Source organism: Mirounga angustirostris, unplaced genomic scaffold, assembly GCF_029215605.1.
Source record: "Mirounga angustirostris isolate CCGP_5_RB_7025 unplaced genomic scaffold, mMirAng1.0.hap1 SCAF_1, whole genome shotgun sequence".
In the NCBI taxonomy this organism is placed as follows: Eukaryota; Metazoa; Chordata; class Mammalia; order Carnivora; family Phocidae; genus Mirounga; species Mirounga angustirostris.
The window spans coordinates 162,427,180-162,447,262 of record NW_026991709.1 but is presented as its reverse complement, the minus strand read 5'-3'; the positions used below and the strand labels follow the sequence as shown (position 1 = coordinate 162,447,262).

Sequence of the window (20,083 nt, the reverse complement as noted above, 5' to 3'; positions counted from 1 at the left end):
CCCCGAGATACTCAGAACCCCTGCACCGGGACTGTGTGCTTCCTTTTTGCATCCCAGAGCCTGTTCTGGGTACACAGAAGGTGCTCAGTGAATGTTTTCTAGGTACCAGGCTCCCTGCTTGCTGTCCAGTGCAGTCTCATTCAGTCTACCCAGGCAGTCCAGAACAGTCCTTCCTGTTCTCCAGAGGTTCAGAGAGGTGAAGTGACTTGCCCATAGCCGGCTAGTGGCCAAGGGGATTTGCACCCTTGTCTCTTGGGCCCTGATTCCAGTCTCCAGGAGAGGGAGTTGGCCCTGCCAACTAGAGCCTGAGAAGCCCTTTCAGCCTGCTCTGCCTGAGAACACTTAAAACCATCCCAAGCATATGAGAAAGGTGTCTATTTTTAAAGTCCAAATACCGGGAAGGCTGGGTCCTGCTGACCAACTGTCCAGGTGCCCATGTGGCCGAGTGTTTCAGCTGAGTTGTCTCTCTGGAATGAAACAAACTGTGCCCTCTGGCTTCTGGAGGCAGGTGGTAACTGCAAGTGGGGGTCCCAGGCAGTGTCAAGGAAACCATTGATCCCTATTGTCCCCTTGTGGGCAGGAGGCTGCTCAGTTCCCACTCAGACTCCAGCAGCCAGATGGACAAACTGGGGGATCTTGCGGGAATTCCTTAATCATTTTTCAAAAACACAATAGTAATTGTTGAGGAGCCAGGAGACCTGACTGGTGTGCTGAGTCTCCTCCCAACTTGCTGTGTGACCTTGGGCAGATCGTGCGTGCAGCCCCTACGAGCCTGGTTTCCTCATCTGACTCATGCTAAAAGCTGATTGTCCTATTGAAATCTCCCAAAGATGTTATGAGGTGAGGCAAAGAAAATTCTCACTTCGTAGGTGGAAAACTGAGACTCAGGAGTCAGTTACCTAGTTGATAAGTGGCAAGACCTATGTATTTACTTAAAGCCACACTTCATGGGCGCCTGGGTGGCTTTGTTGGTTGAGCATCTGACTCTTGATTCCGGCTCTGGTCATGGTCTCAGGGTTGTGGGATCAAGCCCTGTGTCAGGTTCTGTGCTTGGCTTGGAGTCCACTTGGGATTCTTTCTCCCTCTGCCCCTCCCCCACGCATGTACGCTCCCTAAAATAAATAAATAAATCTTAAAAAAAAAAAGGCAAACTTCAGTGCTCAAACTCTTATCTACCAAATTATATGCTTTGTTGTACATCCCCCACTGCCACCACCACGTACATATGCACAATACAGCTTTCTTTCTCTGAAAGCTGGTTATTTGCAGGAACTTGGGGGTGTTTGAAATGCTGAGGCATATCTCAGAAGAGTTGGTTTCTGAGTTCGGGTTCCCACACAGCTGCTTGGCTGTTAGGGGCTGGCTCTTTCCCTGCCTCCCCTCCTGCCCTCACCATACTTCCCAGGCCTTCTCTAGACCTGTTCTTTGCTGGGTCTGGAGTCCCAGGGACAAACTTGATGGACCCCCGTGAGTTCATATTCTAATGGGGAGACACACTGGTAACCAAGCTTGCAATGCAGTTTGAAGAGTGCTCTGATTAAGAATGCAGAGTGCTCTGAGAGAATCCTATCCAGGGGAACCAAGTGTGATTAGGGAGTGTGGGTTGGGGATAGGGCATGGTGGTCAGAGGAGTCATTTCTGAGGCTGGGACATTTGAACTGGGTCCTTGACAATTGAATAGGAGTTCAACAGAGAAGAAAGAGGGGGATAGGAGGCTCATCTTGGGCAAAGGAACACATTCCTTCAGTTGCCAGGCTGAGCTGGGTCTCTATGAACTGCAGCAGAAACACAGCTTAGAGACCCTGCCTACCATCTCAGAATGTCCCCTCAGCGAGGCAGACCTAGGAGTGCGTGTATCTACCCCTGGCCTTGGCATGGCTCAGATGCAAACCTCCTTCAGCTTCCCTTGGCTGCTTCTCCTGCAATGACCCGGCCCAGAGGTGTGCAGTCAGCCCTGCCACTCCCTCCCGGCCTCCAGCCCAGCCTCCTTCCTTCTCTCAGCAGCTTGAGGCTAATCCCAGCTGTTAAAAATAAACAGCAGTGACATCGACAAGTGCCCTCCTGGTAACAGGGTGCTGTGGGTCTCCCCATGACATCAAGCAGCAGGTCTGAGCCTGCAAAGATGAGGCTGGAACCCTGACAGGAGGGTTGGGAGGAGCAGTAGGGCTCTTGCTGGTAGAGCAAGCTCAAGCCTAAAACAAGGCTGGTGTGAGGAGGCAGGGTGGTCTGGTGGGTCAGCAAAAGCTGGAGGCTTTCTCTGGGGCTGCCACTCTCTGGCCCTGAATTTGCCGCATCTCTCCTGGCTGCTCTGGCCTTCCCCTCCAGTCTCTCCTTGCAAGTGCCTTCAAGACCCAGTGAACGGGTACCGTGGGCCTGGTGGGAACCTGGTCAACTGGAGATAGTGTCCCACCTAATGAGGACAGCCATGCCCTGACCAGCCAGTTATTGTCACCAGGGGATGTTGGCCCAGTTGTATTCAAAGACCCTATTTTCGGGGCGCCTGTGTGGCTCAGTTGGTTAAGCGTCTGCCTTCAGCTCATGTCATGATCCTGGGGTCCTGGGATCGAGCCCCATGTAGGGCTTCCTGCTCAGCGGGGAGCCTGCTTCTCCCTCTGCCCCTCCCCCCCGCTTATGCTCTCTCTCTCAAATAAATAACATCTTAAAAAAAAAACCAGAAGACTATTTTCAAGAGAATCTGGTAATTACAACTTTTACATCAACTCCCCCAGTTTCTAACTGTTGTTAGGTCTAATTTTTGAAAAACATCTGCAAGGAGGACGCAGCTGAGGCCTGCCAGTTTAAGGCCGCTGTGCCCTTTTAATCTCGGCAGGAGCCATGATGCTCCTGCAGCTCTAGCTCATGGCCTTCCAGCTCAGACTCCCACTGCAGTTCTAACGCCCCAGGACACGGTGTCAGGCCACATGGATCTGCCCACCTGCCACCCTGGGGTGGGAGCCATGGTTGGGAACTGGCCAGCTTTTGACATCAGTGTCTAAGATATGCTTGCAGCCCATCAGCATGGCCTAGGGCAGGAGTTCTCAGAGCGTGGTCCCTGCTCTTCAGGGACTTGTTAGAAATGCAGATTCTTGGGGCGCCTGGGTGGCTCAGACGGTTAAGGGTCTGCCTTTGGCTCAGGTCATGATCCCAGGGTCCTGGGATTGAGCGCTCTGCATCGGGCTCCTTGCTCAGTGGGGAGCCTCCTTCTCCCTCTCCCTCTGCTTGCGTGCTCTCTCTCAAATAAATAAAATCTTAAAAGAAAAAAAAAAAAGAAATGCAAATTCTTGGACCCCAGGTCAGACCTGATTCCAGAAACCTTGGGGGTGGGGCCCAGCAGTGTCTAACAGGCCCTGCGGGTGATTCTGATGCCAGCTACAGTTTGAGAACCACTGGTCTAAAGGCAGGGGCTGAGTGGGTTCTCCGAGGCGGAGGTGGGCAGGTCTAGCCCCACTCCACCTGTCTGGTAGAGAGGCGTCTGTTCAACCTTCTAGCATGAAGGAGGTGAATGACGTAACATGCCATTAAAATAACAGCGGTGCTACTTACTGAGTGCTCACTGTGTGCTCAGTGCATCACGTACATTATTTCATTTTAACTCCCATATAACCCCACAATGCAGGTGCTGTTCTTATCCCCATTTTTCTGACAGGTAAAGTAGGGCTCAGAGAGGTGAAGTGACTTGTCCAAGTTCACATTTACATGAGTGGTAAAAGCAGGAGCCACCAAACTCACAGCGCTCAGCATTTAGCCAGCGTGCTGTACCACTCCTAGTCTGCCGTGACGTGCAGTTGGTATCTCACCCATTGGTCTCCTGGTGGTGGCCCGACCGAGCCTCCAGCCCAGATAAGCCACTTGCCCTTGAATCTTTGTATCGAGGTCTGCTTCTGGGGGAACTCTAAGAAACTTCCTAGAACACTGGGGCCCAGGAGCTGCTCAGTAGTCCTCCTCTGCTCTCCTGCCCAGGTTCATGGCCACCAGTGACCTGATGTCGGAGCTGCAGAAGGACTCCATCCAGCTGGATGAGGACAGCGAGCGGAAGGTGGTGAAGATGCTGCTCAGGCTGCTGGAGGACAAGAACGGTGAGGTGCAGAACCTGGCCGTCAAGTGGTGAGTGTTGGCCTTGGTGGGGACAGGGCAAGGCCAGGTGTGAGAGAGCCCCACGGGCTCCTGCCCCTTTGGGGTACAGTCTCTGAGAGAGTAGTTGCTGTGAGCACCCCCTTAAGCCCCAGGGGAGTTGGACAGTGCCTTGGTCTGGATTCCCCCAGAAGTAGACCCAGTGACAGGGATTCAAGTGTGAGTTTATTTGGGAAGTGATCCCAGAAAACTCCAGTAGGAGAATAAGGAAGTGAGGTAGGGAAGGAAGAAAGCCAATAACGTGTGGAAGATCAAGCAAGTTACTGCTGTGGGCAAATGGAGCTTAACCCTTGGGGGCCTTTGGGACGCAGTGTAGGACATGCCCTGGGGAGTGTTCCACCCGTGGGCTGTCAGTCTGGTTGAGTGCTGCTGCCAGGGTAGTGGGTAGTGTGGAGGGTTGACCCCGCCAGCCAGAGAAAGCCCTCAGGCACAGATGCAGGGACTGGCAGCTGGAAGGTCACGCCGGCATGCAAAAGGAGTGGTGAGGGCTGAAGGGCCAGGGGGGCCCCAAAAGCCTTTGCCCTAGGCACCCTGAGGTTGCAGTCCTGAGACCTTGGCCAGTTACCTGTAGAGCTAAAAAAGCAAGATGAGGTATGTGCAGGGCACACGTGTGTGTGGGTGGGTGGAGGACTGAGGAATGGCAGGGGTCCACAGTCAACAGAGAATTGGGGCATTACCTGTGGAACAGCACTCTGTGAGCTGGGCCCAGGCATTCTGGGCCGTCTTAATGAATTTCAACTTGATCCCAAGAGCAGAGGGAATCCATAGTTTTATGCAGGAACATGACATGGTCATGTTTGTAGTCTGGAAGCATCTCTCTGGCCACGCGGTAGAGATAGGGTGGATGGCGGTTTCCCACCAGCAGAACCAATGGTACTGTAGTGTGTGTTCCAGTATGTGAATGCTTGGGCACCTTGACTGAAGGGATAATAAGGTCATTATTTCTCATGAAACCTGCACTAAATGTAGGCTCACTTGTGGGTGCCGTGGTACTTGGCAGGTAGAAACAGGTGTGTATGTTGAGGACTCAGCTCCCACAAGCAGCACTGAGGTGCTGATTTTCTCCATTAGCGATGAGATTTTCTGAAATGGCGAACATCTCCTGGTAGTTTTCCGGAAAACAAAGTACAGTCTTCCTTCAATTTACCGGATAGTTATATTCTTGGGAAATTTAGAGCCTATTAGAATAGTATAAAAAGTGCTTTGTGTTTATATGTAAATTGAAATTAGATTTGGGACTCAGATAATTATGGAAAGGTTTTTTTCCTATGCGAATGCCCAGTGGGGTATTAGAAACTCCAGCAGGACATGGAACATGTTTTCTTTTACAATATTGCCTTTCCCAGCCACATGCACGCCCCCCCGCCCCCAAATAAAAGCCAGAAGTGACATCTCATTAGTTATGACCAAAAAAGGCCCCCATAAATTTCCAGAACTCTCCTGAGGGCACTACACCCCAATCAGAACCTATAGGAGGCAGAAAGTGGGGGGAACCCCACTAGTACTTGGATAGAAGAGTTGATGTTGAAAACCGTCAAAAGAGAGCCACGGTTTACAAACTGGTATGCATTGCGGTTCCCTGGGACCCTGGTTAAAGCTCTGTATTCCCCAGGAGGGATTCGGACTCAGGAGCAGGAGGGGTGGAGGGAGGAGTCTGAGATGGGCAGATGAGGAAGTAGCACCTGGGAATCTGCACTCGAATGCACACCCACATCCCAGAATTCATTTAGGTCAGAGGTTCTCAATCTTTTGTTTTTTTTAAGATTTGATTTATTTATTTGACACAGAAAGCTAGAAAGGGAACACAAGCCGGGGGAGTGGGAGAGGGAGAAGCAGGCTCCCTGCCGAGCAGGGAGCCCGATGCGGGGCTCGATCCCAGGACCCCGGGATCATGATCTGAGCCGAAGGCAGACGCGTAACAACTGAGCCACCCAGGTGCCCCAGAGGTTCTCAATCTTAACTGCATGTTAGAATCACCTAGGGAATTAAAAAACAAAACAAAACAAAACAAAAACAAACTCACAATGTCCAGGCCACACCTGAAAACCAACGAACTCCGATTCTCTGGGGCTAGCACCCGGGTGACAGTTTTTTAAACGCCCCACGTGATGGCCATGCACAGTTACGGCTGAGAACTAATGTGTCTAGTGCAGCTGTTTTTAAACTTTAATGTGGCTTCACATCATCTGGGGCCTTTGTTGAACTGCAGATTCTGGTTCGGTAGCTCTAGGGTAGGACCTGAGAGTCTGCATTTCTGACAAGTTCCAGGTGATGGTGGTGATGCTTGTGAAGCTGATCTGTGACTATGAGCGGCAAAGCAAGGCTCTAAGGCAGAGGTTCTCAAAGTGTGGTCCCTGGACCACCAGTATCAGCACCCACTGAGAACTTGCTAGAAATTTGAATTCTCAGGCCCCACCTAGACCTCCTGAATCTGAAAATGTGGGGTGGGGTCCAGAAATCTGTTTTAACAAGTCCTCCAAGAGGATTCTGATACACGCTCCAGTTTGAGAACCTCTTGGGCATTCCTTGGTTTCCAGCTGAGGTTCCAGCTGGTTTCCAACTGAGAATACTCTTAGCCATTCCTTGGTTTCAAGCTGAGGTTACTGGGCTCAAGGGCTTGGCCATATACTGACATGCAAAACCCAGGAGGAGGTGCAGGTTTGGGAGGTGCCAGGAATGATGTTGGCAGAGCCAGAGGGTGCCTGTCTTTCTGGCAAAATAAGGAGTCCCCTGTCGATCTGGGGCCTTTTCCTCAGCACATGTGGCCCCATGGGCCTGAGGGGGACCTAAGGAGCAGTGTGACTCGGGCTGAGCCTGGGGCTTTTGGACACCCTCCTTCCCTCCCTGCTCAGCCTGGGTCCTCTGGTGGGCAAAGTGAAGGAGTACCAGGTGGAGACCATCGTGGATGCCCTCTGTGCCAACATGCGGTCAGATAAGGAGCAACTCCGAGACATCGCTGGCATTGGCCTCAAGACTGTTCTGTCGGAGCTCCCTCCTGCAGCTACAGGTACCCAGGTCCCAGGGATTAGGCACCGTCATTATGTGTCCTACTTTATGATTAAAGAGACTGGGGCCCAGAGAAGTGAAGGTACTTACTAACGCCATCCAGCTAGTGAGTGGCAGATAATTTTTTTTTTTTAAAGATTTTATTTATTTATTTGACAGAGAGAGAGAGAGTGAGAGCAGGAACACAAGCAGGGGGAGTGGGAGAGGGAGAAGCAGGCTTCCTGCCGAGCAGGGAGCCCGATGTGGGACTCGATCCCCGGACCCTGGGATCATGACCTGAGCCGTAGGCAGACGCTTAACGACTGAGCCACCCAGGCGCCCGTGGCAGAGAATTCAGACCCAGCTCTGTTTAAGTTCCTGGCTCTGTGTCAGGAATGCTTTAGCTGTCAGTAACAAAAATCTAACGAAGGACAGCTTGAGGGAGTACGGGGTTGCTTTTGTCACAGAATTCTGGAGGGATCAGCCATCCCATTTTTGCAGCAATTCATTTAGCAGCTCAATTAGGACAGGGGTAAGGTCTCTGCCTCTTTTAAGAAAAGCACATGTTTCCTCAGAAGCCCTCAGAAGGCTTTGACCTGTATCTCACTGGCCAGAACAGGGTCACTGGGCCCCTGCTAGCAGCAAGGGAGTCTAGGCAAGGAGCTCTCCCTGCCTCCCGAGTTAGCAGGTGGAAGGCAGTGGGGCCGGGTGTGGGGTGAGTCCCAGCCATCAATTCTTCAGCTTCCCTGGCTGTCCCCTTTAGTTCAGTCAGACTCTGGGTCAAACCTTGGACCACTCAAGGCCAGGGTCAGCGGGATTCTCGGGGATGTAGGCTCAGGAATATAACGAAAGCAAGGGCTGACCAGAGGTGGTGGCCAGCCCTGGGCCTCACTTTGTCATCCTTGTGCTCTGTGCAGGCTCTGGCCTGGCTACCAACGTGTGCCGGAAGATCACTGGCCAGCTCACCAGCGCCATCGCCCAGCAGGAGGATGTGGCCGTGCAGCTGGAAGCCCTGGACATCCTCTCTGACATGCTGAGCAGGTGGGGGACCTGAGCAAGGAGGACCGGGGAAGGGCAACATGGGGACAGAGGGGGATTCAGAGCCACAGAGCCAGCACTTAACTGCACACCAGGCTCTGTGCTCGGCGCTCCTTGAGTGTCCTAGCAGCCCTGCGAAGGAGAGCTCCTTCATCGCAATTCTATAGTCTCTGAGCCCTGCCCAAGGTCACACTGTCAGTGCCAAGGTAACAGTAAATGGCAGAACCTAGGGTTTGAATTCAGGTCTCTCCAAGCCTGGAAGCCTGTGTGTGTTCATCCTCTCCCTCATCCCCTTTCTTTTTCTTCTTTTGGGCTAATAGAGCTGGGCCTTTGTTTTAAATTACACTGTACATTTTAAAATTGTTCATTCATTCAACCTACCAAGACTTGAACACCTACTCTGTGACCCAGAAAAATGTCAGATGTTGAACTGGTGTTGGGAATATGGAATTGGATGGGTCTTGGGCCCTCCTAGGGAGGAGCTCACAGATAACGTAAACTAAGTGGATAAGAACAACAGTAAGGAAAAGAGCAGAGCCTTTAGGAGCTCAGAGGAGGAGCTGGGGGTAGGGAACTTTCCTCGAGAGGGCCCCGCTAGCTGAGCCTTCAAGGATGGGCAGAACTTGGCCAGGATTGGTTGGGCATAAGGGGGACACTGGAGAGAGAGACTGCCCTCGGGTCCTGGGGGAGACAGCGTGGGGCTGGGGTGTAATGTGGAGAGGCTGGTGTGGAGAGATGAGGCTGAGGGCTGAGCAGGAGCTGCGGGGTGGGTGACTAAGGCTGACACTGAATGTGTGAGGAGTGGGGGCGGGGGTCAGGGCAGGGGTCGAGGAATGCCTGGTGCATATTTGTGTGTTTCAGACTTCTCTTCCTATCTGCCATGTGCACAGTAGATGGCAGGGGTTGAATGGGCAGGGAGACTGGTTCGGAGGCTTCTGCAAGCAGGTGCACTCAGGTTGTATTTAGGAGATAGACTCCACAGGACTCGGGGTGGGTGAGTGGCAAAAACTCAGAGGTGACACCCAGAGGTCTGGCTTTACTGACTGGGGGGCACACAGGGCCATTGGCTGTGGTGGGGTGCACTCTGGGAACAGGAGCAGGTTGTGGGGAAGAAGGTGATGGGTTCATTTGAGGCATGTTGAATCAGAGGTGCCTGGGAGGCACCCACTCAACCAAAGACTCCATGAGGGCAGGCTCTAGGGCCAGTCTAATCTCACCTAACCTTCCAGCACAGGCCCTGTGACACAGCAGGTGAAGAAAGAAAGAAAAATGAAATCCAGGAGAGAGAGCCAGGCTGGATATGGGAGTGTGAGGCCAATGTGTTTGTGTAGAGTGAGAAAAGTCTCAGCATATGTATGGGACAGAAAATGCACAAGCCTGGTTTTGAAGGTGAAGAGAGAAGCTGCTGAGGTGGGTAGGGGGCTGCATTCTCCCTGTGCAGAAGCCATTCTCTGGTTTTGCCTCTTGCCTTAAGCCTAGAGCCCAGCTTATCCAAAGAGCACTGGGGAGCCACTGAAGGAGTTAGGCAGAGGATTGACCAGTAGACTTTAGAGAACTGTGATCTCAGTGAAGGGGATGGATTGACAGGGTGTGTGTGTGTGTGTGTGTGTAGAGTGTGCCCGATTGACAGAGTGTGTGTGTATGTGTGTATGTAGAGTGTGCCCGATTGACAGGGTGTGTGTGTGTGTGTAGAGTGTGCCCGATTGACAGGGTGTGTGTGTGTGTGTAGAGTGTGCCCGATTGACAGGGTGTGTGTGTGTGTGTAGAGTGTCCCTAGGAGGCAAAGCCCAGACCACCAGGAAATCAGCCCCACTGGAGTCCCCCACACTCCATTACCATCAAGCCTTCTCCCCAGGCTAGCAACCTGGACATCTGGATTCAAGTCCTGGCCTTGTATTTCTTGGCTGAGTGGTCTTGAGAAAGTTCCTTCCCCTCTCTGCTTTCTCTTGTGTAACAATAAATAATTATTCCACACAGTTGCAGGGCGCCTTTCCATTTACCAAAGGTCATTGGGTTGTCATAATTCCGGGGAGCAGGCCTGGAGAGGATGGGGAGAGGAGAGGTGCCTGGCCCAGGCTGCCCGCTGGGTGGGCCCCGTCCGACATCCCCTCCCACTCCCCAGGCTGGGCGCCCCTCTGGGTGCCTTCCACGCCAGCCTCCTGCACTGTCTGCTGCCGCAGCTGAGCAGCCCACGCCTGGCCGTGCGCAAGCGGGCAGTCGGGGCACTGGGCCACCTGGCGGCCGCCTGCAGCACCGACCTCTTCGTGGAGCTCGCGGACCACCTGCTGGATCGGCTGCCCGGCCCGCGCGCACCCGCCAGCCCCGTCGCCATCCGCACTCTGATCCAATGTCTGGGTAGCGTCGGCCGGCAGGCAGGCCACCGCCTCGGTAAGGGGGTGGAGCCCCTCTGCAAGGGGCGGGGCCGGGGCGGGGAGGTGCTGCGGAGCCTGGGGCGAGCTGCCTCCTAGGTGAGGGGGCGTGGCTGATGCAGGGAGGAGCTTGGGGGAGGGGTGGGGCCCGAGCTGAGAGTAAGGGGCAGAGCATGAGTGTCAGCCACCTCCCAGGTAAGGGGGCGTGGCTGATGCCTGAAAGCGGGAGGCGGAGCTTGAGATGCTGTGGGTGGGCCCTGAGCTCGTCGTGCTGCCACCAAACTTAAATACAGTATGTTCTATTCTCCTACTTTGACAGATATAACAACCCAGAAGCCAGGTTTGAATTTTTAAAAATTTTTATTGGGGCGTAAGGTACATACAATAAACTGTACTAAAGTGCACAGTTAAGTGTGTTTTGATCTTTGCGTACAGCTGTGTAAGTATTACCGCAATGAAGATGTAGAACATTTCCATCACCCCCCAAAAGTGTCCTTGTGCCCTTTTGCAGTCCATCCCTCCCCTTGTCCCACTCCAGGCAAGCACTGATCTGCTTTCTGTCACCAGAGATGAATCTTATAGAAATGGAATCCTGCAGGTTTGAATTTATTTTCAAGCACCTCGGAGTTCTGGGCTAGAACAAGCCAGTGTGGGCAGAGTTGGCCACGGTCTGCCCCTCTTTCCCCTCTGGCTCTCTCATTGTAAGGGATTTTATGAACACACTCGGGGACCCCACCCCGAAGTCCGTGCTCTGTCCGCATCCCCCCTCAAACAACAGCCACCGTTGGTCATTCTTGGGAGTATGAACCCATGAGGGAGCCTGAACAGGACCAGACTAGGGTTCATGGTCAGTTGGGCAGGAAAATGGGGAAGCCTGTGACTGGAGAAGAGCTAGGATAGAACCCTTTAAAGCACCAAAAGGTGCCTTTGCCTGGTGCATAAGGGAGTACCTGCATTTCCATGTTTCCCATCCAGGGCTACAACCTAGTGCAGGAAAGAAGATGAGGACATGAGTAAGTTTCAACGACAGATGCTACTTTAGGGCCTACCCTGTGCCAGGTGGAGCTCTTTATGTGCATCATGTCATTAATCCTCACCCAAATCTCTGCCTGGTAGGCATTGTTATCGCTACTGGCAGGATGAGTAGCCTAGGTCAGAGAAGTGGTTGTGGTGTGCCCGAGGTCACGTGGCTCATAGGTGGTAGAGACAAGGCTAGAACCTTGACATCTGCTTGACTCTGAAGCCAGCGAGTGGAGTTTGCAGTGGTCAGGGCTGCAAGTGCAGGGAAGGCTGAGTGCTGTGGGCTGAGGGAGCCTGGGAAAGGGTCTGGCCTGCCCTCAGTGACACACCTGGCCCTGTAGGCGCCCACCTGGACCGCCTGGTGCCCCTGGTGGAGGAGTTCTGCAACCTGGATGACGATGAGCTTCGGGAGTCCTGCCTCCAAGCCTTTGAGGCCTTCCTGAGAAAGTAGGTGCAGTGCGCGTGCCAGGAGACTGGGGCCCAGGGTTTCTTTGGGAAGTTGGGGGCCGAAGGGGTGGGGCACGATGCTGGCTTCGAAGCAGTACGATCTCAGGACTCAGCTCTGGGCCGGCCCCTTGCCCTCTCCTGCCTGTCCAGCTGAGCCTCCCCCATCCCGCCCCACAGGTGCCCCAAGGAGATGGGTCCTCACGTGCCTAGCGTGACCAGCCTCTGCCTCCAGTACATGAAGCATGACCCGAACTATAACTACGACAGTGATGGGGATGAGGAGCAGATGGAGATAGAAGATAATGAATTCAGTGAGCAAGGTGGGTGGCCAACTTGTCATCGGGGCTGGAAGGCGGAAATGGGTGCAGCTTTCCTGGAATATCCCCCACCCCCCAGCCAAAGACACATCTAGCACCCCCATCCTGATCTTTTTTTTTTTTTTTAAAGATTTTATTTATTTATTTGACAGAGAGAGACATAGCGAGGGAGGGAACACAAGCAGGGAGAGAAGGAGGGGAGAAGCAGGCTTCCCCGCGGAGCAGGGAGCCCGATGCGGGGCTCGATCCCAGGACCCTGGGATCACGACCTGAGCCGAAGGCAGACGCTTAACGACTGAGCCACCCAGGCGCCCCCCCATCCTGATCTTAACTCTTCCTCAGTCTCCAGCCCTGCCCTCCGTGATTTGGTTCCCCAAGGTCCCCACCCTGTGCACAGATCCAGGTAATGATAGTGGTAATTGCTATCATTTATGGAATATCTACTAGTGTCCTGAGCATTCTCATTTCATGCTCCTTCCAAGAACTCTTGTTATTATCCCCATATTTCAGACTAGGAAACCCGGATTTAGGGAAGAGATTTGCCTGAAATGACACAGCTAGGATGTTGGCAGAACGGGGACTTGGATCCCCACTTCTAGGCTGCCATCTCTATGCCTGCTTAGTAATGGCTTCCAAGAGATGATGCTTTAGCCCAGCAGAGTGAAGCTCTAATGGTGGAATGATAGGTACTAACGGGGAGGGAGATACCTGGTTGGGGAACGGATGCAGTGGCTGCCTTCATTCTGTGCCCATGGTCCTACCTGTCACTCAGACTGCTGGCCCTGGGCCTTAGAAGCAGGGCATTGATGGAGGAGAGGGACTTAGGGCCTGGTGGGGTATTCAGAATAAGATGGGATGGTGGGAGATGAGATTGGACAGGCGTGTTGGGGCCTCGAGCGCCAAGTCAGGGAGAATGGGCGTTTTCTTGCCAGTAACCTGGAGCTATGGATGTTTCTTCCTGGGTAGCATAGGGTGGAGGTAACCACAGTCCATCAGAGGACATCTGCTCTGGCGACAGAACATATTCATGGGACCATCCACATGGCCCACTATGGCTTCTCCAGACTCCAGTGCTCTGCGAGTCCGAGTCATCTACAGAGTGGCATGGGTAGAAAGAACACACTGGCCTCTGGATCTGTGCCTGGTGGTGTCCCTAGTTAGGACCATCCCCCTCTTAACCTCATGTGCGTCTCCCCAGGTGTATGGGTGGGCCCTGTGGGCCTGAATCTCAGCTCTGTTGTTTCCTAGCTGTGTGTCCGCAGGAGAGTCTCACCCTCTCTGAGCCTAATTCTTGTCATCTATAAAATGGGGCTCATGGTGCCCTCATTCCTGAGGTGTGGTGAAGACTTGATGAGCTCTGTCCTCTCAGGGGAGCTTGGAGAGTAGAAAGCCACACAAACACAGCTTTTCCTTGTTAGTAGTCCTGCCTGGAAGCCAGAATCAGGACTTGAGAGGCTGGCGGGGCGGGGGGGAACAGGGGGGGAGGAGGTCAGAAGGAGGCCTGTCACCTCTCCCTTCTGGAATCCCAGTAAGTGAAAATCACCCAGTCAGTTCTGACCAAAGGATGTATTTTGTGCCCCAAGTGGATTCTCTGAAATCCTCACTAACGACTTGGAAGTTAGTTTTGTCCCTGATGTAGACAAAACAGTGAAGGGTCTGGAGGCAAAGGGAGGATCCTGGTCTAACTCCAGCTATATCCCTGCTCATGTAACATGGGGTGAGCCATTCCCCCCAGTTTCCACATCTCTACAGAAGGAAAATAACCCCTGTCTCACAAGGTAGTTGTGAGGCTCAAATGAGGCTGTGGATCTGAGGTGCTTGGCATTGCCTCGGGCACACAGTAGGTGTTCATGAAATGGCAGGTAACACTCCCAACAGCCTGTAACTAGTCAACAAAAGTTGAAACAGGCCTGGCTCCCTCCTCCCTGCCCCATCCCGGGAGACAGCCTGGGTGAGGCCAGGCTGCCGTGCTCAGGGCTCCATGGGTGTCCTGTTCCTGCCCCAGAGAGTGAGGACGAGTACAGTGATGATGATGACATGAGCTGGAAGGTGCGCCGGGCCGCGGCCAAGTGCATGGCAGCCCTGATTGGCTCTCGGCCCGACCTGCTGCCTGACTTCCACGGCACCCTGGCGCCTGCGCTCATCTGCCGCTTCAAGGAACGCGAGGAGAACGTCAAGGCTGATGTCTTCGGGGCTTACATTGTGCTGCTGCGACAGACGCGACCCCCGAAGGGGTGGCTGGAGCCCATGGAGGAGCCCACCCAAACGGGCAGCAACCTGCACGCGCTGCGCGGCCAGGTGGGCACGCCTCCCCCTGTCTCCCACCCTCGCTCCCCAACTCACGACTCACCCTCCCACCTGTTCACCCTCCCATCCGTCCGCCTTCCCCTCCTTCTGCTGCCCCACCATCTGTCCAGCCACTGAAGTGTGTGCCCTGAGCCCTGACTGCCTGGCCCTGTGGTAGGTGCTGAGGCCCAGCGGGGAGCATGGCAGGTGAAGCCCTGGCCCCTGGACCACACAGATAGATAGCACAAATAGGGCTTCTGGCCTGCCCCCCGCAGAAGGTGTTTCTGTTTTATTCTAAGGGCCTGGAAGCCATAGGAGGGGAATTACGGGATCCCATGCCCATTTGAAGGAGCTCACTCTGGCTGCCATATGGGGAATGGAGTGTAAAAGGGCAGGAAAGAGTAGCCGCTGGAGGCCAGCAGGAGGCCATGGTAGTTGTCCAAGTGGGAGGGATGGTGCTGTGGGCTGGGCGTAGGGGAAAGAGGACTGGTCAGACTGGAGGGGTAGGTTTTGGGTCTTGCTGACGCATTAGATGTGGAGGGTGAAAGACCGGAAGGTGTCATGTGAGTGCCAGGCTCTGGCTAAAGCATGAACTGCTGCTCCTTGCCACGGTGAAGGGAATATCTAGAGTTCTGTTCTGGACGTTTATGTGGAAGGTCCGGCGGGTGGGGAGCACACAAGTCAACGTTGGAGATGTAGGTCTGGGAGTCCTTCTTGCTTCACTGGCATCTAAGCTCGGGGACCAACTGGGCTCCTCTGGGGAGAGAATCTAGCCAGGGAAGGGAAAAGGGCCTCAGTGCTTCCCCGTCGTGGAGTGTAGGGGTGAGAGCCAGACTGCCTTGGGTGGCCTGGAGCAAGTCACTTCATCTCTCTGACCTGCTCCCCGTCTGTAAAGAGGGCCCAGAAACAGGACCGACCGCAGAGTACCTGGTATGGAGTGTGTGGTGGAAAGCTGGGGCTGGAGCGATCCTCCCACACCGGGGGCCCTCCATGGGCCTGGGCCTGGGCCAAGCCCCCCAGTACTGGGTGGGACAGCCAGGTTTCCTGGCTAGTCACTGATCCCCTGCAAACTGCCCACAGGTGCCTCTTGTGCTCAAGGCCCTGCAGCGGCAGCTTAAGGACCGGAGCGTCAGGGCCCGCCAGGGCTGCTTCAGCCTCCTCACCGAGCTGGCGGGCGTCCTCCCTGGCAGCCTGGCAGAGCACATGCCCGTGCTGGTGGCAGGTAGGATGGACTGCAGCCAGGTATCTGCTGTCCTGGGCTCTTCCAGAACCTGACCCCAGGCCTCAATCCCCGTGGGTACCCCTGCTCAGCAACCTACGGTGGCTCCCCACTGCCAGCAGTGAGAACAGAGCTGGGCTACAGGCCCTACGTCCTGGCTTCCGAGGGGTTTCCTGGCCTTGTGTCCCTCCGCCCTGGCCCTGGCCAAGCCCTGACCTTTCAGAATCTGCAGCCTAAGAGCCTAGGGGTCTGGGTCCAGCTCAGATGCCTGCAGGTGCTCCACCCTCATATCCAGGGACTGCTTGTGGCCCCATAACCTTTGCACCCACCCCCCACAGGCATTGTCTTCTCTCTGGTGGACCGTTCCAGCTCTTCAACTATCCGGATGGACGCCCTGGCCTTCCTACAGGGGCTGCTGGGCACAGAGCCAGCCGAGGCCTTCCACCCACATCTGCCGACTCTCCTGCCACCCGTGATGGCCTGCGTGGCTGACCCTTTCTACAAGATCGCGGCCGAGGCCCTGCTGGTGCTCCAGGAGCTGGTGCGGGCCCTGTGGCCCCTGGACAGGCCTCGGACGCTGGACCCCGAACCATACGTTGGAGAGATGTCTGCGGCCACTCTGGCACGGCTCCGTGCCACTGACCTGGACCAGGAGGTGAAGGAGCGTGCCATCACCTGCATGGGCCACCTCGTGGCCCACCTGGGTGACCGGCTCGGGGACGACCTAGGGCCGTCACTGTTGCTCCTCCTGGACCGCCTGCGGAATGAGATCACCCGGCTGCCTGCTGTCAAGGCGCTGACGCTGGTGGCCGTGTCCCCGTTGCGGCTCGACCTGCAGCCCGTCGTGGCTGAGGCACTGCCCGTTCTGGCTTCGTTCCTGCGGAAGAACCAGCGGGCACTGCGGCTGGCCACGCTGGCCGCCCTGGACGCGCTGGCCCAGAGCCAGGGACTTAGCCTCCCGCCGGGTGCCGTGCAGGCTGTGCTGGCCGAGCTGCCTGCCCTGGTCAGTGAGAGCGACATGCATGTGGCCCAGCTGGCCGTGGACTTCCTTGCCACGGTGACCCAGGCCCAGCCGGCCTCTATGGCCAAGGTCAGTGGCCCTGTGCTCTCAGAGCTGCTGCGGTTGCTGTGCTCGCCCCTGTTGCCCGCTGGCGTGCTGGCCGCTGCCGAAGGCTTCCTGCAGGCCCTGGTGGGGACCCGCCCGCCGTGCGTGGACTACGAGGGGCTCGTCCGCATGCTCACGGCACCTGTCTATGACCAGGCTGCGGAGGGCGGGCCAGGCTTGCACAAGCAGGTGTTTCACTCTCTGGCTCGCTGTGTGGCAGCCCTCGCGGCCGCCTGTCCCCAGGAGGCGGCAGGCACGGCAAACCGCCTGGTCTGCGATGCCAGGTCACCCCACTCCAGCACAGGGGTCAAGGTCCTGGCGTTCCTGTCGCTGGCCGAGGTGGGCCAGGTGGCCGGGCCAGGCCCCCAGCGGGAGCTGAAGGCAGTGCTCCTGGAAGCCTTGGGGTCACCCAGTGAGGACGTGAGGGCGGCCGCGTCCTATGCGCTGGGCCGCGTGGGCGCCGGGAACCTGCCCGACTTCCTGCCCTTCCTGCTGGGGCAGATCGAGGCTGAGCCCCGGCGGCAGTACCTGCTGCTGCACTCGCTCAGGGAGGCCCTGGGGGCCGCCCAGCCCGACAGCCTGAAGCCCTATGCTGAGGACATCTGGGCCCTGCTCTTCCAACGCTGTGAGGGCGCCGAGGAGGGCACCCGGGGGGTGGTGGCTGAGTGCATCGGCAAGCTGGTCCTCGTGAACCCTCCGTTCCTCCTGCCCCGATTCCGGAAGCAGCTCGCTGCAGGTAGGGGCACAGGTGTGGGCAAAGGCAGTCCAGATCGGAAGTAGGCAGTTTGCATCTGAGCGGCCCACTCAGAGTGAGCTAATTCAAACACCACTGGGTTGGAGAGTCACGGTGTGGATAAGGTAAAGGCAGAGGATCCGTGAGAAAACACAGTGTTTCCAGAGACTTGCAGCCTCCTCCCGGGGGACTCTCTGGGATGGAGGAGAGAGAATCCTTAATATCCTAATATGTCCCCTCAAAAAATAGGCCTTTCATGATGCCATTTTCGTACTCATTGATGTGGACCGTAGCATCATGCTCCGGGTGAAGGTTAATAAAATCAGTTTTCTGTCTGCAGAGAGTGCAGCTCTCTTGGGCTGGTTGGAGCCAGGATCAAATGTCAGTGTAGACCAGGACTGGGTACCATACCCTGGGGGTTTGGGGAGCATCCAGCAAAAACCAGGGGCAGGTTTTGTGTGGTCAGGCAAGGGCATGTCAGGGCATTCCGAAGCTCAGGGAGGGAGAAAGCAGACAGGTGGGACTGGGGGGCTCTTGGGCAAGTGAAAGCCCCTGGGAAGGAAAGGCCTCCAGGCCTTGAGCTGGTCTGCTGGCCCACTGATAGGGTCAGTGGGTGTATTCATTGACAGAATGTAGGCAAAGTGCTGGGTATATAGTACGTAGTATGTAATTAATACTAAGTGAGTAACTGCTATCATTGCTCTGTTCGTGATTCCAATTAGGCCCTTACTGGGATGCTGGGTTTAGAAGCAGCAGCTCTGTAGTCCACACCACTGTGTGGACAGAAGAATGTATCAAAGACATTGCCTGTGACGCTCACAGGGCTCTTCACGAGGAACCTTGAGAGGCCAGAGTCTTGGGATGAGCTTGGAATGGCTCTGCCATTTCCAAGCTCTGATTTGTTTCTGCCTCATGCACACTGTTGAGCCAGCGAACCAGTTACATTTCCTTGTTAGCCGCCTGGAAGCTTGGAGCCAAATTCGTGGCCTGCTTCTCGCAAGTTTGTGGGACTTCCTAGTTGGCTCTCCCTGCCCTCACTCTAGTCTTCCTCTCACTTCCCTGCCTGTATTTTCCCTCGGCCTCACTTTTTTCATTTTATTTTTTAATTAATTATTTTTAAAAAGGATTTCTTTTTTAGAGCGAGAGAGCGTGTGCACAGAGGGAGAAGGAGAGGGAGAATCTTAAGCAGACTTCCCACTGGAGCAGGGAGCCTGATGGCGGGGCTCGATCCCACGATCCTGAGATTATGACTTGAGCTGAAACCAAGAGCTGGACACTTAACTGACTGCGCCACCCAGGCACCCCATCACTCTTCTCACTTTATTTTATTTTATTTTTATTTATTTTTATTTTTTTAAGATTTTATTTATTTGACCGAGAGAGAGAGACAGCGAGAGAGGGAACACAAGCAGGGGGAGTGGGAGAGGGAGAAGCAGGCCTCCTGCAGAGCGAGGAGCCCGATGTGGGGCTCGATCCCAGTACCCTGGGATCATGACCTGAGCGGAAGGCAGACGCTTAACGACTGAGCCCCCCAGGCACCCCATTTTTCTCATTTTAAATTCACTTAATCCTGTTCTGTTGTCCATGTCTTCATCAGCCACCCTGAATCTTCTCAGGAGCCAGTCAGGATAGAGTAAGAGGGAAAAAGCTGCAAGTCTAAAGTCACTTATTCACACCCTGGCACCAAAATGTAAACTTTTTTCCTGAGTCTCTAATGTAAAATCTACGTGATGGAAACAACCTTAACCCATCACTGTTGTGTGCTGGGAGAGGAGAGGAGCGAGCAGCTCTGGTTTGTTTCTTTCACCATAATAGGAGGTATATTCCCTTCCCTTTCTTCACCTTCTCTACTCAGCCAGCTGAAAAGTAAAGTTAAGTGACTTCTCCATTACCAAGCTTAAGGGGTGTTCTGAATTCTGTTGGAATCCCCTTGGCCTTCAGTTTGCCTGGAACACACCTGCCCCCTGCTTGGAGGATGCAGGCCTGAGGAGGAGGGCCCGGCCAGGCTCAGAATCAGCCATTGAATTTTGGATCTGCTGTGTGACCTGAGATACGAACTTAACCTTTCTGGGTCTTCTTCCTCATCTGTAAAATAGAGACTAATAATAATTTTTATGAAACATTTTTGTTTATCTTACCATTAATTAATTAACAGGACCATTGTGAGGATTCATTGAGATAACGCGTCTGAAAAATAGAACGCAGCCCTAAGGCCTGAGCAGAGGTCTTTCTTTGGGCTCTGGATTGACTACCGTCTTGGCTCCCTGTTTGCATCCTGCAGTGTGGTTACCTGAGAACTGGCAGTTTTTCTGTCAGCCACAGCAGGGAGAATTTAGGGATGAATTTTAGGCTGCCGAGGGAAATGAGAGCATTGACTTCGCCAAAGATGGGTGTTTTGAATGGGGAGGGGTCCGGTTCTGTCTCCCAGGGAGG

At 54.6% G+C, this 20,083-nt stretch overlaps 1 protein-coding gene across 1 annotated transcript in view; it reads left to right on the top strand.

Annotated features, from left to right (window-relative positions):
• The window catches only part of CAND2 (cullin associated and neddylation dissociated 2 (putative)), a 32,395-nt gene that overhangs the window by 1,732 nt on the left and 10,580 nt on the right, over positions 1-20,083 (top strand). Inside the window, exons 2-10 of the mRNA XM_045861792.3 lie at positions 3,961-4,104; positions 6,984-7,138; positions 8,034-8,157; positions 10,277-10,542; positions 11,885-11,990; positions 12,168-12,310; positions 14,313-14,605; positions 15,674-15,815; positions 16,151-17,653. Coding sequence (XP_045717748.1) covers positions 3,961-4,104; positions 6,984-7,138; positions 8,034-8,157; positions 10,277-10,542; positions 11,885-11,990; positions 12,168-12,310; positions 14,313-14,605; positions 15,674-15,815; positions 16,151-17,653 — 2,876 coding nt within the window. The remainder of the gene's footprint in view (positions 1-3,960; positions 4,105-6,983; positions 7,139-8,033; positions 8,158-10,276; positions 10,543-11,884; positions 11,991-12,167; positions 12,311-14,312; positions 14,606-15,673; positions 15,816-16,150; positions 17,654-20,083) is intronic.